Source organism: Cibotium barometz, chromosome 33, assembly GCF_041138505.1.
Source record: "Cibotium barometz isolate CiBa-2024 chromosome 33, ASM4113850v1, whole genome shotgun sequence".
Classification (NCBI taxonomy): domain Eukaryota; kingdom Viridiplantae; phylum Streptophyta; class Polypodiopsida; order Cyatheales; family Cibotiaceae; genus Cibotium; species Cibotium barometz.
Genome location: NC_141078.1, coordinates 23,446,962 through 23,463,948, shown reverse-complemented (window position 1 = coordinate 23,463,948; position 16,987 = coordinate 23,446,962). Strand labels below are relative to the sequence as shown.

The 16,987-nt window shown below is 46.3% G+C and overlaps 1 protein-coding gene across 2 annotated transcripts in view; it reads right to left on the bottom strand.

Moving 5' to 3' along the window:
• LOC147619405 (methylsterol monooxygenase 2-2-like) overlaps positions 1 to 16,035 on the bottom strand; it is a 44,911-nt gene extending 28,876 nt beyond the window's left edge. Inside the window, exons 1-3 of one of the 2 annotated variants that reach the window (XM_086773045.1) lie at positions 15,764 to 16,035; positions 15,258 to 15,655; positions 14,994 to 15,128 (exon numbers count right to left, since the gene is read on the bottom strand). In XM_086773045.1, the coding sequence (XP_086629171.1) occupies positions 14,994 to 15,128; positions 15,258 to 15,365 (243 nt within the window). In that variant the 5' untranslated portion in view covers positions 15,366 to 15,655; positions 15,764 to 16,035. The remainder of the gene's footprint in view (positions 1 to 14,993; positions 15,129 to 15,257; positions 15,656 to 15,763) is intronic. The other variant, XM_086773046.1, reaches the window with a different exon arrangement.
• Positions 16,036 to 16,987: the final 952 nt, after the last annotated feature.

The following is a 16,987-nucleotide window of genomic DNA, read 5'->3' as shown; positions in this document are numbered from 1 at the left end:
GCACATGCCTCATATGTGATCAAAGAGGGTTATCTCATGAAAGATAATTGCCTATGTGTGGTGTTTGACATGAGGCAAAAGGTTTTGGATGAGTGCCATGCTCCTCTATATGCTGGTCATAGAGGCATAATGCTTACTACGCAAATGATTGAGTGGTATTTCTTTTGGCCAGGTATGCGGAAGGACATAGAGGCACATGTACGTGCATGTATCACCTGTCAAAAGGTGAAATTTGATAGGCAAAAGGCACCAGGTTTACCTCAGCCATTGCCTATTCCCACGCAGCCATGGGAAAGTATTACAATGGATTTCATTATGGACTTGCCACGGACCCAACAAGGTAATGATGCGATTTAGACAATTGTGGACAGGTTTAGCAAGCAAGCTCACTTCTTGCCGGTCAAAAAGACTATCAAAGCTGAGCATATGGTTAAAATATATCTTGCACAAGTGTTCAAGCATCATGGAATGCCGAAGTCCATTGTGGGCGATAGAGATCCACCAAATTGGACTTCTCATCAGCTTATCACCCTCAAACGGATGGGTAAAGTGAGGTTGCAAATTCAGCTGTGTTGGATCTCTTGAAATGTTATGTGGCAAATCAGAAGTCTTCTTGGGAGGAGTACTTACCGCTTGTGGAATTTGCATACACCAACACAGTGCATGCATCTACGGGAAAGGCCCCGTTTGAGATTGTTTAGGTAAGGTGGTTTTTGTTAGCAGTCATCTCCTGTCTGTATACTTACACCAAGGCCTCTGTTGTGGGTGTGCCCGCCCGATTTAGGTGTTTTCTTATTTTTCCCCTCTCCCCATATTTTTTCCTATTTTGCCTCAGGTGTGGGAGGCTGTCCTATGGCTATTGGCTCATCCAGATGATGGCCGACTGCTTCTGCTGCCCCAGGTTGTCCTCTGTAGCTAGCCGACTTGATTTGTGTGTTGGCCGACTGACAAAAGCTGAGCAGGTCATGGACATATTGCTGTTGTCGGCTGGTTTTCTACTAGCCGACTGGTCATCAGGGGCCATATAAAATGGCCCCTTGCCCCCACAGTTTGTATTGGGTACTCCGGGATTTCTTGTGTATATAGCAGAGTTACACGCCTCTCTCTCTCTCCTTCTCTATTGCTGTGTTTTTCTGCAGCGCACTTGCTCTTGAGTTTTCAGATTTTGTCTTCATCTCCGCTGCATATTCTGACATGGTATCAGAGCTCTAGGCTCTTGGAAGATCTTGGGAACTATGTGAGCAAGAGAGGGGCTGTTTTGTTGCTGATTGGTGGACTGTTTTGGACCGTTCGAAAAGAGGAGAAGCAAGAGGAAGGCGGGCTGATTTGCTGGACAGCCACTTGCAGGTTTAAGTTCTTCATTTTTCCCACCCACCCACCCTTTTCAGTTACACCCCCGCAATGGCAGATTTACTTGAGATGGCTGAGAAGCATGTGAACACTCCCCACGTTCCGAGTGGACCGTCAATTGGACGGGAACAACTACGGCATATGGAAGGTGATGATGGAATTTGTTTTGGAGTCTTACAACCTTGCTGATTTCATCGTTGTTGGGGTTCCACGTCCGAGGTTAGAGGAAGGGGAGTTACCCTCGATTCGGAAGGAACGTGAGACACAGGCACAGTTATGGGATCGTGTCAATGCCAAGGCCCGTTCTTTCATTTTTCTCAACTGCACACCGCAAGTAATCAATCATATCAAGCATATGACGTTGGCCAGAGGTTATGGCAGCATTTGGCTTCTCTCTACAACAGGGTATCGCCCATGAAGAGGATCTCCTTGGAAGTACACATGCGGGTGATGAATCCTGCAAAGTCGTCGGCGATACAAGAGCACATCAACAAGTTGCAAGCTCTTTAGCAAGAAGTTCTCCAGACTCGGAAAGAGATATCATCGCAGGATATGGCCATAACATTGTTGTCACATTTGCCCTCTCAATACTCAACATTTTACTCTTTGTTGATTACCAATGGCAAGCTCAACACCATCACATGGGAGGAGCTTGTGCCCATGGTCTTGTACTAGGAGGAAATGTAACTTGGTTGAACACAATGCTAATCAATACACTTAAATACACTAAGATTTGATGGACACTTGTTCAAATACAAGAAGTAAATTGCTGAATTGACAAGAGACACACAATGAGCCAGAACGGCCGACCCCTCCCTCAAATAAAGTATATTGATCTTGGGAGAATCAAGTACATAGTGTCATGGGCATTTTTGACCAGATTTCCATACCAATGCATATGAATACAGTATTGCAAACAAGTGGTTGTCGATGTAGACTTGCAACCCACACTACCCTCTCAAGTGCCCATGTTCCCTACTATCTGCTCTCTATTGTTCCACCAACACAGATTTCCATACCAATGCATATGAATACAGTATTGCAAACAAGTGGTTGTCGATGTAGACTTGCAACCCACACTACCCTCTCAAGTGCCCATGTTCCCTACTATCTGCTCTCTATTGTTCCACCAACACATGGTAGCAACAATCTGCAAGAGAGCACATAGGACAAGAGAACACTACACAGGGTATGTGATCTTGTAATCCAGTTCCTCCCTCCTGCTACTTGCTCCCATATTTAAGCATAAAAGCTTACCAATAGCAAGTAGAGTCGATGACAGCGAAAGTCTTCGCGATGGAAGTCCTTGGAGTCTTGAGATCTTTGATTTGTCGCCTTTCTTCGCGACAAAAGTCTTCAAGAGGATGAAGGGAACCTTGGGAAATCCCTATGGTTCAACTTGAGAAAGGAGAGCTGAAATTAGGGTTTTTAGCAAAAAGACCAAAAATTACAGCAATAAAGCGAGCTGTTTTGCTGAATTTCAGTCATTGGGAGTATGTAGGAGAGTGATTAGCATCCGGAAACACTAGGAAGCTTGAAAATCACCTTAGCAAGCTTGGAAATGGAGTCGGGAAGGAGAATGTGTAGAAAATGCAGCCCAACAGCCCTCATTTGAAGGAGGCGCCAAACTCTAGAGAGAGGAAGAGGAGTGAGGTGGTGAGTTGTCCAGTGTAGGTGGCAGGCAGGTGCTTTGTGGAGCAAGCTAGAGTGGACACATGGCTGGTTACTCCCTTTGTACAAAGGGGATAAGGTCTGGGTGGTGGACATTGGATTATGTCCACCTCGGGACATCAATGTGTGTGAAAACCAGGCTGGTTCGTCGCCCAAAACTTAATGAAGTGTGTACACACTCACTTATAAATTAGCGCTAACTCCTAAGGCCAAGTTTATGACCAACACTTACCACCTGTCACATGCCACATAACCATGTCAGCAGACACTTTCACACGCACAGTTCGCGGGCGGGCATCCCCTTACCCGAAACTACACATTGGTCAAGCAAGCATGAAAACAGCATGCAATTTCAATTGCATGCAAGCACATAAAGATGCTATGCAATGCAGCATTGGTATGGACAATCCCCGTTCATGAGACTATACCAAAATAGACGTGCTCCAGGCAAGTACACGAGGTACCAGACCCAATGGAACACCAATCCACCAAGCATTTCCGAGCATGTACACGGAGGCACAAGTCCCAACGGAAAGCCGAGTCTACAGTATCACATGAGTGGCATCAATCCCCGGCATAAACAACTGCCATGGACACCAGTCCAATGTACATACATGATAAGAAAGCACGGGTGGACCAATGGGGTGGCCAAATGATTCTCGAACCCTCCACAGGGCGGAGGTTCGGAGGCCTTCACTGGCCAACGGTCGAAAGGCCGTAACAACAAGGGCAAAGGGAAGGCTTCATTGAAGAAGTCTTCTACGAAGATGTCCGACTCAAACCGCGAGAAACTAAAGGCAAAGAGGACCTGTAATGATTGTGGCGAGAAAGGCCACTATTGGCGGCAGTGTCCCAAGCAGAACACCAAGAAGGGTGCAAAATCCTCAGCAGCAACCGTGAAGACTCCAGCTTTTGTGCACCTGGAGGTGATGGACACCGATGTTTCGTTCTCTTCGCGCAAGGAGCAGGTTGGAGGACTCTCCGCTACGGATACTCAGGAGTGGATTCTAGACAGTGGTGTTTCCAGGCACTCCTTCCTGTTCGGTTTTATAGGATCTCTGCAGGTATTCTGGTCACATTCTTACTGGGGATACATCCACTATCCCAGTTCACAGTGAGGGCAGGTTGGAGATCGTTCCCGATGGCAGAAGGGGGAAGCATTCCTCCCAGGTGTTGTATGTTCCATCACAGTGCAACAGGTTTGCAAGACTGGCATACGGGTGGAGTTTGATGAGCATTTTGTTGCTCTCCAAGACAAGGCAACAGGCCAAGTAGTTTGGGACGACGGAGTGGAGAATGGAGTTTACCAACTTTCAGGACTCTCTCTCCCGGGTCCTCAGCTTTGTGATGAGTGGCAGTCCGGTAATGGCCACTTAAATGTGGATACGCTGCAAGTGCAGGCTTTCCCGGACCAGATGGTGGATGGCTTGCCAGATGATGGCAGCAGTTGGCAGGAACTTTCCAGTACAAATGTTGGTAGTTCTTGTGTTCGTCAGTCAGAGGAAACTTTCCAGGTAACCTATGCTCTGATGTCTCGTAGTATTCGGGACAAAGAAACTCCTGTAGATGAGGAAGTTCTTTCCACGGGGACCTATTGGAAAGCCAAGCAGGTGGCAGTTGCTTACTTGCAAAAGGAGGTGGATGTTGCACATTCTCCAGGCTTTGTGGTTCCGAACTCAGAGGGGGTGGTTTACAGGTTTTCGAAGGCCTTGAGTGGTCTTCCGCAGGTTTCCAGGACTTGGCATCCCACCGTAACAGTTGTTGATCCTTGTGAGCAGTATGATGCCTCCTTGACTCGGAAGAAGAATGGTTCATTGATCTGGTTGCTGGATACCAGATTGGATGGGAGCTTCCTGATGAGGCTGTTGAGCTCATGTTTGCGGAGGACTCTTTGGGAGGCAGGATTGTGTATCTTGTAGAATCTGCAACATGCAAAGGATCTTGGACTCTTTTACACAAGAGGGGAATCGATGGATGGAGCCAGACTCCACAGATGGAGTGACTCAGATTGGGGAGGAGAGCCAGACACGAGGACCTTGACATCAGGCTATAGTTTTTCCCTTGGCTCAGGAGCAGTTTTATGGAGCAGTAAGAGGCAGCCATCTATTGCCTTGTCGTCGACAGAGGCAGAGTACCAGGCTGCTTGTGGTGCTGCTTACAAGGTAGTGTGGTTGCAGAGGTTACTTGGCGAGATTGGGTTTCCACTGGTGGAACCCACGGTCATCCAGAGGCATTTTGTTCGTGAAAAGATCGTTGCTGATGACATCTTGCTAGAGTTCTGTTCACGGAGGACAGTGCGGTGGACCTCTTCACGAAGTCTCTATCTCAGGCTATGCTTCGGCGGCACTCCAGCTCACTGAGGTTGGTTCCACATCTAGGAGCTGAGAGGGGGTGTTAGCAGTCATCTCCTGTCTGTATGCTAACACCAGGGCCTCTGTTGTGGGTGTGCCCGCCCGATTTAGGTGTTTTCTCATTTTTCCCCACTCTCCATATTTTTCCCTATTTTTCCTCAAGTGTGGGAGGCTGTCCTGTGGCTGTTGGCTTATCGAGATGATGGCCGACTGCTTCTGCTTCCCCCATGTCCTCCTCTGTAGCTGGCCGACTTGATTTGTGTACTGGTCGCCTGACAAAAGCTGGCCGACTGGAGAGCTGAGCAGGTCGTGGACATCTTGCTGCTATCGACTGGTTTTCTACTGGCCGACTGGTCATCAAGGGCCATATAAAATGGCCCCTTGTCCCCACACAGTTTGTATTCCGAGATATTTTCTAAGATCCTTTCATTAGTTATAAAAAAAACACCCAATGGGCTACAAAACCCTCTCCTGCTCATAAGAAGGCAGAGCAGAGATCCAATCAAGGCAGCTAGGGAGACTCTCCCTAGGTGCAAAAAAGTACAAATAAAAGTACAAATAACTGAGAAGCTATATCATACAATAGGAGGGGGGAAATCCAAACAGGTGGCCTATAGTGCCAGCGAGGGGTACCCGCGTGTAGAGTATAGAAAGGGCCGCTACGCCAAGTGGTGTGGAAGGCCTGGCGCCGCAAGATCGCTCGATCCGAGTCGCCCCGGATGCGGTCATACTGTCCTCGCAGGGTGTGAATCAACTCCTGCCAAATAGCCCGAACAGTCTCTGCTCGTGGCTCCAGTCTCCCCTCAAAGGCCCTGAAACAACGGGCTCTCCAGGTGAACCATATGGTGAGGCTGCTGAGGAGCTCCCATCGTAAATCCCTCTCCTGTGTCCAGTCGACGGACGAGAAATCCGGTGAAGGAACAAGGCGAGGTTGGCCCCTAAAGAATCTGATGGCATGGCTGTCCTGCTCCGTCTCGTATCCCAGAGCTAGCCCTGACGAAGTCGACCAAGCAGCAACTCCCCACGTATACATGTCCTCTGGAGAGAGGGGGGCCAAAATGCGCAGCATCCTCAGCCAAATCTGCTGCGCCTGCGGACAGTCCCATAGGCAATGTCTCTGTGTCCAATGGGTGGCCGCATCAGACGCAGGCCGGCGGACGGCCACTATAGACAAGCCAGGTGCCAACTGCAGAGCCCCTGAGGGCAACCAGCCACCACTGGAAAGCCGAGATCCTGCGTGCCTGTCGGCTAGCCCAGAGCCTAGTCCAAAAATCCTCCAGTAACTCCTGTGAGAGTCCCTATAATAGCCGCCAATGCTCCGATGCAGCTGGAGAGACCATCCTCCTCGCAGTCAAAATATGCCTCCCCAACCGAATAGTGTACTGGAAAAAGGTGATCTCTATGGCCTCGGGGGACGCATAAGGATCATTCACTTGTACTCGCCAGGGTCCCACTGGAGCCGGGCCAAGGGGCGTGCAGCATATGCCCATATGCGCCAATCAAAGTCCACATCTGCAGGGTCTGGATCACTATGCCACTTCCGAGAAGCGGCGGCCACTACCCGTATCCTCTGAAAGATGCACTCCGCAACCAAAGGCGACTCCGCCTCCACTCTCTGAAGTCTGCCCTCATCCTGTATCTCATAGTAGAGGCATCTACCATCCTCAGTGCAAGCTCTGACAGCAGTCAGGATCTCCAACTGTGTAAAGGCTCCCATCCACCGTGGGGCCGCTGGCTCGAAAGGCGTGAACCACTCCTCAGTGAGTGCCTCCTGAATGTCATCCCTCATAATCAGCCCCCCTCTCAAGTGACTCAGCCTCTCCGCCTGGAACTCCTCCGGGAGACTACAAAAGGCCTGCCAATCTCCAAAACTGCGTGCTGGGCCTGCCGCCAATGGTCCCCAGGCTAGACAAGGCCGAGAACCCAGCATATGACCCTGCTCTGTGCGTACCGCGGGGCTCCAGATGAGCGGCTGTCTAGCCTGCTCCTCATCACAAGTGGGAGGTCTCTGAGAAAGCCCCGGTCTCAACAACTCCCAAGCTCGCAGGATGCTCAAGGCAAATCTGTCCTCCCATCCTCTACTGAGGCATGTCCTCCTCATCTCTATGAAGATCCACCGTATCTGGTGCCCGAGTGCCCCCTGCTAGGGGAGCTCTAGCCTGCAGCCGCTGAAAAAGAAGCTCCTTCCAAGGCTCAACGCCTGGAAGCAGCCCCCGAACAATAAGCTTCCCCAACAAGGCTCTACTCTGATCAGCTGGATCTATAATGCCCAAGCCCCCCTGGGCCAGCGGAAGAGTAATAACTGCCCAAGCAACCTTAGCCCGGGCCGGCTGACCATCCTGCCCAGACCAAAGAAAGTTCCTGATCAGCCTCTGTACCTGGCTGATGCAAGAGCTCGAGAAGATCCGTATTCCGGGATTTCTTGTGTATATAGCACAGTTACACGCCTCTCTCTCTCCTCCTCTATTTGCTGTGTTTTTCTGCAGTGCACTTGCTCTTGAGTTTTCAGATTTTGTCTTCATCTCCGCTGCATATTCTGACAGTTTTGGCACCCATCCTTTGCACAAAGGATGAGATATTTGCAACTGATGAGTATGTAAGAGATTTGGATATTGCTTTTGCTCAGGTGCGGACAGCCATTGCAAGGTCACAAGACAAGCATAAAAAGGCTGCCGACAAGCATAGAAGGCAATTGGATGTTAAAGAGAATGATTGGGTATTGCTGAAATTTAAGAAAGCAAGACTTGCAAAGAGGCCTGGCAAAGAGGGTGTATATCCTAAGCTTGCAACCAAATACCATGGGCCTTTTCGAGTGATCGAGAAGATCAATGAAGTGGCTTTCAGATTGGCATTACCTAATCATTGGCACACACACAATGCTTTTCATGTGAGTCACCTTCGCAAGTATGTAGGGCCGGAGCCCAGTGAAATGGTCATTGAGGATCCACCAGAAGTGGATGAGCTTGAGGAGATCTTGCAGCCATAGCAAATTGTGTATCACAAGGAACACAAGCTTGCTGCAGGCAAAGTTGTCAGGTGTTACCTTGTAAAGTTTAAGAACTATCTTCCCATTGATGCTAAATGGGTAGATGAAGAGTTCTTCAAAGATTGCCCGCATGTGCTTCAGACTTATTTGGATGCTTTTCAGTTGCGGACAACTGTTTAGAAGTCGGGGGGATGTCACCATTTGGCCACCCAATTGGTCCACCCATGCTTGGTGTCCATGACAATTGTATATGCCAGGGATTGATGCCACTCATGTGATACTATGGACTTGGCTTTTCGTTGGGACTTGTGCCTCTATGTACATGCCCGGAAATGCCTGGTGGATTGGTGTTCCATTTGGTCTGGTACCTCGTGTACTTGCCTAGAGCACGTCTATTTTGGTATAGTCTCACGAAAGGGGATTATCCATACCAATGATGCATTGCATAGCATCTTTATGTGATTGCTTGCAATTGAAATTGCATGCTGTTTTCATGCTTGCTTGACCAATGTGTAGTTCCGGGTAAGGGGACGCCCACCCGTGAACCATGCGTGTGAAACTGTCTGCTGACATGGTTATGTGGCATGTGGCATGTGGTAGGTGGTAAGTATTGGTCATAAACCTAGCCTTAGGAGTTGACACTAATTTATAAGTGAGTGTGTGCACACTTCATTAAGCTTTGGGCAACCAAAACTCATTTATAAATTATGACCAGCTCGGTGTTCACACACTGATGTCTCCAGGTGGACAAAACCCAATGTCCACCGCCCAGACCTTATCCCCTTTGTACAAAGGGAGTAACCAGCCATGTGTCCTCTCTAGCTTGCTCCACAAAGCACCTGCCTGCCACGAGAGTGGACAACTCACCACCTCACTCCTCCTCCTCTCTCTAGAGGTAGGCGCCTCCTTCATGAGGGCATTAGGGCTGTATTTTCTGCACTTTCTCCTTCCCAACTCCATATCCAAGCTTGCTAAGGTGTTTCCCAAGCTTCCAAGAGTATTTACTCTCCTGCACACTCCCAATGAGTGAAATTCAGCAAAACAACTCTCTTTATTGCTGTAATTTCTGGTCTTTTTGCTGAAAACCCTAATTTTAGCCCTCCTTTCTCAAGTTGACCATAGGGGAAGCTTTCCCAAGGTTCCCTTCATCCTCTGGAAGACTTTTGTCACAAAGAAATGCGACAAATCGAAGATCTCATCACTCCAAGGACTTCCATCGCAAAAACTTCCGCTGTCATCGACTCTACTTACAATTGGTAAGCTTTTATGCTTAAATATGAAAGCAAGTAGTAGGAGGGAGGAACTGGATTACAAGATCACATACCCTGTGTAGTGTTCTCTTGTCCTATGTGCTCTCTTGCAGCTTGTTACTACCATGTGTTGGTGGAACAATAGAGAGCAGATGGTAGGGAACATGGGCACTTGAGAGGGTAGTGTGAGTTGCAAGTCTACATCAACAACCACTTGTTTGCAATACTGTATTCATATGCATTGGTATGGAAATCTGGTCAGAAATACCCATGACACTATGTACTTGATTCTCCCAAGATCAATATACTTTATTTGAGGGAGGGGCCGACCGTTCCAGCTCATTGTGTCTCTTGTGATCCAGCAATTTACTTCTTGTATTGAGCATGTGTCCATCAAATCTTAATGTATTTAAGTGTATTGATTAGCATTGTGTTCATACCAAGTTACACTGATGGCCAATGAAATGGTCTGGTAACCCACCTGATCAAGGCAACTCCCTTCGCAGAGAGAGCATTCATTGGAGTCATGCATATCAACAACCTCTTGCTCTTTTACAACCGAGAATGGCTTATTTCCTTTCTACCACAGCAATCACATATGTTGAGGAAGTGGTGAATGATGGGGGCTATGTACTTTCTTTTCCACAAGCTATGACACTTTACAATCTAGGTCTACATCACAAACCAATATGGGGAACCATAGCTTCTTTACTACATGATTTTCAGCCTGTACATGTGCCCTTTCACAATTTGACTACAGCCAGCACATACAAATTGCTTCTTCCTCCACCTTGGATATAGGCTCATGGAAATTCACTATGGCACATCAACAAGCTTTCTGGCTAGTAGAGGGCATCTCTCTCGAACATCTGGAAGAGTAAATTACACCTCAAACAGAAAGTCTTCTTCTAGAGATGCCTCATTGGTGCTTTATTAGTTGGCAGTTTTCTGGTTGAAAGACGTATTGCTCCTGCATCTTGTAGAAGGTGTTCACATCCACGTGAGACAGTCTGTCATCTTCTATGGTCTTGCCCCTATTCCCGTGCTCTTCTAGACAGATGTCAGGACGTATTTGTGAAAGATTTGTGGGCAGATCTTTTGGCAAATTTTTTTGGCTATTTGGCAATATTTCCCCCTCTTTGCCAGAATTTGATACTTCCATTTCATGGACTAGATTTTGGGCCCTATGGTCCATTTATCATGCAAGAAATCAATCGATTTTTGCTGCACAAGATATTCCCTGTTTTGCTTTCTTCAAGAAATCTCTTCTTTTATCTCTTCGGGATTCTTTTGACCTTGGAGATCTTCCCTTGCACTAGTTGGACAACTGGGCTTGTAACTTACCTCATGTTTTCTATATTTTGATTGTGGGTCTTCTCCTCCACTTGGAGGTTTCCCACTAGTACTATAATGTATTACCAAAAAAAAAGTATGTATGTGTGCGCACATGCACACACGTGTGTGCACCCTTGGTGGCGGATACACACAGAAGGAGACTCTCTCTCTATCCAGACATTGTACCAGATCCACCATGATGTAACTTTTTGGTCTCATAGGTCATTATGGCCTTTTGAAGACGTTAATATAACATTTCATCTCTCTCTCTCTCTCTCTCTCTCTCTCTCTCTCTCTCTCTCTCGGTATGGCCAGAACAAGTGGAGCTGTTCGGACGGTCTTCGACCAGGAGGAACGATTCACAAACCCTCCTCAGGGTGGAGGTTGGGAGGCCTTAACTGGCCAACGGTCGAAAGGCCGTAACACGGGTAAAGGGAAGGCTTCATCGGAGAAGTCTTCTAAGAAGAAGTCCGTTACTGACCGCGAGACTAAAGGTAGAGAGGACCTATAATGATTGTGGCAAGAAAGGCCACTATTGGAGGCAGTGTCACAAGCGGAAGACCGAGAAGGGTGAAGATTCCTCAGTAGCAATCATGAAGACTCCAGCTCAATCATGAAGACTCCGGCTTTTGTGCACCTAGAGGTGATGGACACCAATGTTTCATTTTCTTCGGGCAGGGAGGAGATTGGAGGATTCTCCGCAACGGATACTCGGGAGTGGATTCTAGACAGTGGTGCTTCCAGGCACATGACTCCTTCCCGTTCAAATTTACAAGATCTTTGCAAGTATTCTGGTCACATTCTTACTGGGGATACATCCACTATTGGAGGCAGTGTCCCAAGCGGAAGACCGAGAAGGGTGAAGATTGCTCAGTAGCAATCATGAAGACTCCGGCTTTTGTGCACCTAGAGGTGATGGACACCAATGTTTCATTTTCTTCAGGCAGGGAGGAGATTGGAGGATTCTCCACAACGGATACTCGAGAGTGGATTCTAGATAGTGGTGCTTCCAGGTACATGACTCCTTCCTGTTCAAATTTACAAGATCTTTGCAAGTATTCTGGTCACATTCTTACTGGGGATACATCCACTATCCCCGTTCTCAGTGAGGACAGGATGGAGATAGTTCCCGATGGCAGAGGGGGGAAGCATTCCTCCCACTGTATGTTCCGCCACTTGGTTTTCATATGTTGTCAGTGCATCAGGTTTGCAAGACTGAAGTACGGGTGGAGTTTGATGAGCATTTTGTTGCTCTCCGGGACAAAGCAACAGGCCAAGTAGTTTGGAAAGGCGGAGTGGAGAATGGAGTTTACAAGCTTTCAACACTCTCTCCCACGTCCTCAGGTTTGTGATGAGTGGCAATCTGGTAATGGCCACTTAAGTGTGGATACCCTGCAGGTACAGGCTTTCCGGGACCAGATGGTGGATAGCTTGTCAGATGATGGCAGTAGTTGGCAGGAACTTTCCAATACTGATGTTGGCTTGTGTTCGTCAGTCAGAGGAAACTGAACTGGTAACTTATGCTCTGATGTCTCGTAGTATTCGAGACAAAGAACCTCCTGTAGATGAGGATGTTCTTTCCACGGGAACCTTTCGGAAAGCCAAGCAGGTGGCAGTTGATTACTTACAGAAGGAGGTGCATACTCCAGGCTTTGTGGTTCCGGATTCAAAGGGGGTGGTTGATAGGTTTCAAAAGGCCTTGCGTGGTCTTCAGCAGGTTTCTAGGACTTGGTTTTGCACCGTAACAGGTGTTGATCCTTGTGAGCAGTGTGATGCCTCTTTGACTCAGAAGCAGAATGGTTCATTGATCTGGTTGATGGACACCAGATTGGACGGGAGCTTCCTGATGAGGCAGTTGAGCTCATGGTTGGCAGATGACTCTTTGGGAGGCAGGATTGCGTTTCTTGTGGTTTCTGCGACATGCGAAGGATCACGGACTCTTGTACACAGGAGGGGGATTGATTGATGGAGTCCGACTCCACGGTTGGTGACTCAGTTTGGGGAGGAGATCCGGACACGAGGAGATCTACTTCAGGCCCGAGCAGTTTTATGGAGCAGTAAAGGCATCATCTTCTGCCTTGTCGACGACAGAGGCAGTGTACCGGGCTACTTGTGATGCTGCTTGTGAGGTGGTGAGGATGCAAAGGTTGCATTGCAGGCTTGGGCTTCCACTGGAGGAACCCATGGTCATCCAGAGGCACTTTGTTCGTGAACAGATCGTAGGTGTCTTATCATTTTTCCTCACTCCCCGTATTTTTCCCCCATTTTTCCCTATTTTTCTGTGGCATGGGAGGTAGTCTTGTAGTGGCAAGAGGACCTTGAACTTGGCCGACTGCATTTGTGGAGACACTGGAGGTGGCCAACTACTCTGCACAGGTCATGGACCTCCTTGTTTTACTGCTGGCCGACCCCCCCTGCTGCTGGCCGACGGTGCATTTCACCAGTCGTGGGGTTTTGTTGCAAGTCAACTGCTTGTGCAAGTTATGCACAATCCCGGATCTTAGAATATTTGACTATGACAACATGACCTCTTCATCTTGAAAAACAGGGAAAGTTCGACTCCAACAAACATAAAAGCGCATCTCGACCAAATTTAAGGTCACGCCCCCCTTCCCCCCCCCCCCAACTTCTGGTCGCATTTTCTACTATGTTCGTTTTGTGCGGCCATGCCTTCATTTCGTGCTCACGTGTTGCATCTCTCCTACAACCCAACTGCTCTGCCACCCTAACCCAACTTCCTTCCCCTATTCTTCTCCTTCCTCCCTTCTTCCACTTCCTCCCCTTTTCCCCTCTTCTTCTCCTTCCTCTATTCTTCCATTTCCTCCCCTTTTTCCCTCTTCCTCTCCTTCCTCCACCTTTTTTCAAATTATTTATTATATATTTTTCGAAACCTATGATTTTTTAAAAACTTCAAACCCTCAAACATTTCTTGTGACTATGGCAGTGAAACATCTCTTAGGTTTGGTAGGGAACGAAACGAGATTTTGTGTTACTATGCACGCATGTCATTGGTGCCCAAGAATAGGTGCAGGTTCATGCATAAAGATGTGTGACCATAGAAGACAAATCTTGATGGATAAATCATCAAGCTGCATAAATTATTCATATGAACAGGCATTTTCAACTAAAAATGTATATTATCTATGCAACCATGTAAATGATCAACAGTGTAAACTTTGTCAAAGTTTTGAGACTTCACTCGTGTGCAAAAAATTTCTTCGCACTTGGGCACCACCTCATACACATTGAGAAAGTTCAAGTAAAAGGCAGATCATTTGGCAGCCTTCAATAGATGTCCAAAGGACACACTAGGCAAACAAGAACCAGATCATATAGGAGTCCAGCACCTTTTTAAAATAAAAAATAAAAAAAGTTCAAATTTAAAGCATAGGGAAATATTATCAAGCTTATTTTAAAAACCTTAAGCTACCCAGCAAGTCCAATCCCTCTACCACCAAACTAGACTCCCAAAATATCTATAGGACCAATAAGCAAGCAACCTGAGTGCCTCACCCCCAAAAAAAAAGGTACACAAACACGCAATTTTAAAGTGGGCGAGTGTTAACGACGCAATTTGGAAAAAAAAATGAGAGAGTGCTATATGCAACAAACGTTAGGAAGGTTGCACTTCCAAGCCTTCTTATACATTAGCCAACAATATTTAACTTCCACAGCAGCTCCTTTATTCTTCCTTATGTTCTTCATCTGAAACCGTAGACAGACCCCATGATTGGATCAATGCAATGCAGGTTCCAGACAGGCTTACAAACTGCTCTCACTTGAATTCAACTGTTGAGCTAACTTTGAAACTTCACTTATCAAAGTATATTACAGACTGCTAATAAATAGATGAAGCTTCATGAAAAATAAATTTAAGCAATTGACACAAACAGAACTGATGTTGTTTGACTGTGCAGTAAAACCAATGTGCAATTTCCGAACAGATGAACAGTTTTTGACTAGCCAAAAGCAAACCAGACTATTTAAAGGCATCCATGAAAATGTAAAGTATAGCACACAATATCAAAGGCATGCATCCAAACAACCAACCTGAATTTTGTATTTCTTCAGACCCCACATTTCCATGAAAAGGTAAGGTAAGCCCGACAAGAAGAAGACGCCCTCATGAATGATGAAACTGCCTATAGATGCGAGTTGAAACTCACTGAAGTTGTTGACAAGGTACTGCACATGATACCAGTGTAGCAAGTCATTGGCAACCAAAAGCCACAACTTCAAAGCCTTTGCTAAGATTAGCCCAGAATCATCAAAAGATAATTTATGTACAAAAAAAAAAAAGGCTCTCGAACACACAGGGCTGCAAGTTTGCAACGCTTTAGCAATGATGGAGCCAGAAAGCCTTCTCTGCAGAAGAGTTGCGGTCAAGTGATATAGAAATGTGCGGAAAAAATAGACGCACATTCCAAAACCCTAAAGATCAAACCCTTTTCATTACAAAAATATTCCTGTAAAGTAAAATTTCCTGGAACCCCAACGATCGCCTTGCTTCTGCAGAAAACCTATAATCGATTTCTGCGTGGATATACGTCCAACACCCTAGCGATCGCTTTGCTTCAGCAGTAAAGTCTAGAGTCCATGGTTTCATCCTCCGAAGCTGCCATGATTCTGCAGAAAACCCTGATGTCCATGGTCTGGAAGTAGGAGATGTGAATCGCTAGCTTAAGCTTCATCAGAGGTCGTGGATCGCGGCTCTACACAGATGGATCCGGCCAATTTCATGGCGAAATTGGATGGCAAGCAAGCTGATAGCAGTTGATGAAAAGAGAGATCTGGAAAGGGAAAGCGAAGACGTCTACTACCTCCCATCCTCTTTCCAAAACGTTCGCCATGACACCGACGAGCGAGACCTTCCTTCTCCGCAACGCTTCAGCTTGAACAGGCGCGCACCGATGGAGCAAACTTCAGCATTGCAGGCCCTCCTTTCTTCTCAGTTTCATACAGGAAAGCCCCCCGTTGCGCAAGAGGGAGCACGAAAAAGAAAGGAAGAAGCTGGTTTGGTTTTTGGAAAGAAGAGCAGACAGTTTCCTCTCGTTTTAATTCGTTTATATCTTTGAGATCATTTTATCAAAATCAAAAAAAAATGGACCAAAAATCTTCATAGCCCTCACTTTAGAGAATAAATTTTCATACATTATAATTCTAAGATGAAAAATTCATTCTTCTTGCTTAACAAGGCTTCCATGAGTCCATCGTCATGGTCTAAATTTTTTACACCGATGTTGCTTCTGTCACAATACATATACTTGTCGAGGAATAGCTTTCATCATGGTCTAAATTTTTGACACCGATGTTGCTTCTATCGCAATACATATACTTGTCGAGGAATAGCTTTCATCATGAATTCATCATCATGGCCTAAATTTTTGACACCGATGTTACTTTTGTCTCAATATGTATACTTGTCAAGGAATAGCTTTCATCCGCTATCAACGAATCACTATGCCTTTAATGACCTATCTCAAAGCTTGATAATTGATTATAACAAAATCCTCTCTTTGACTCATTATGGATGACCAAAGATGGTTCAACATGCATTTTGGTATGATTAGAGCTTTGTGGACCACCCCATTTTAAAACTAAGGCTCAACAACAACCAATCGCATCCAATGAAAAATATTGCATTGATCTACGATAAAGCCATGTCCTATGCAATCAACTCTAACAAGCAACTTTTATATGGATAAAATTGCACTTCACGAGTTGTTCAAAGTTGTCATATTCAAAACCATTACAAACTTTAAATTTTATTACTTTAGGAAAAGGGGGATAAGTGTTGCTTCAGTTTAAGAGTGTACAAACCTTATCATCCTCCTAACATTTTTGCATATAGAGACACGAAAATACATACACACATACATACATAATGTGTGTGTGTGTGTGTGTGTGTTTCACAAAACACAAATACAACCCCAAATGTGTGTGTGTGTGTGTGTGTTTCAAAAAACAAAAATACAACCCCAAAGATCTCTAATTAGAGTGAAAAGATAAATACTAAAATGTTGATTAATAGGACTAAATTTTAA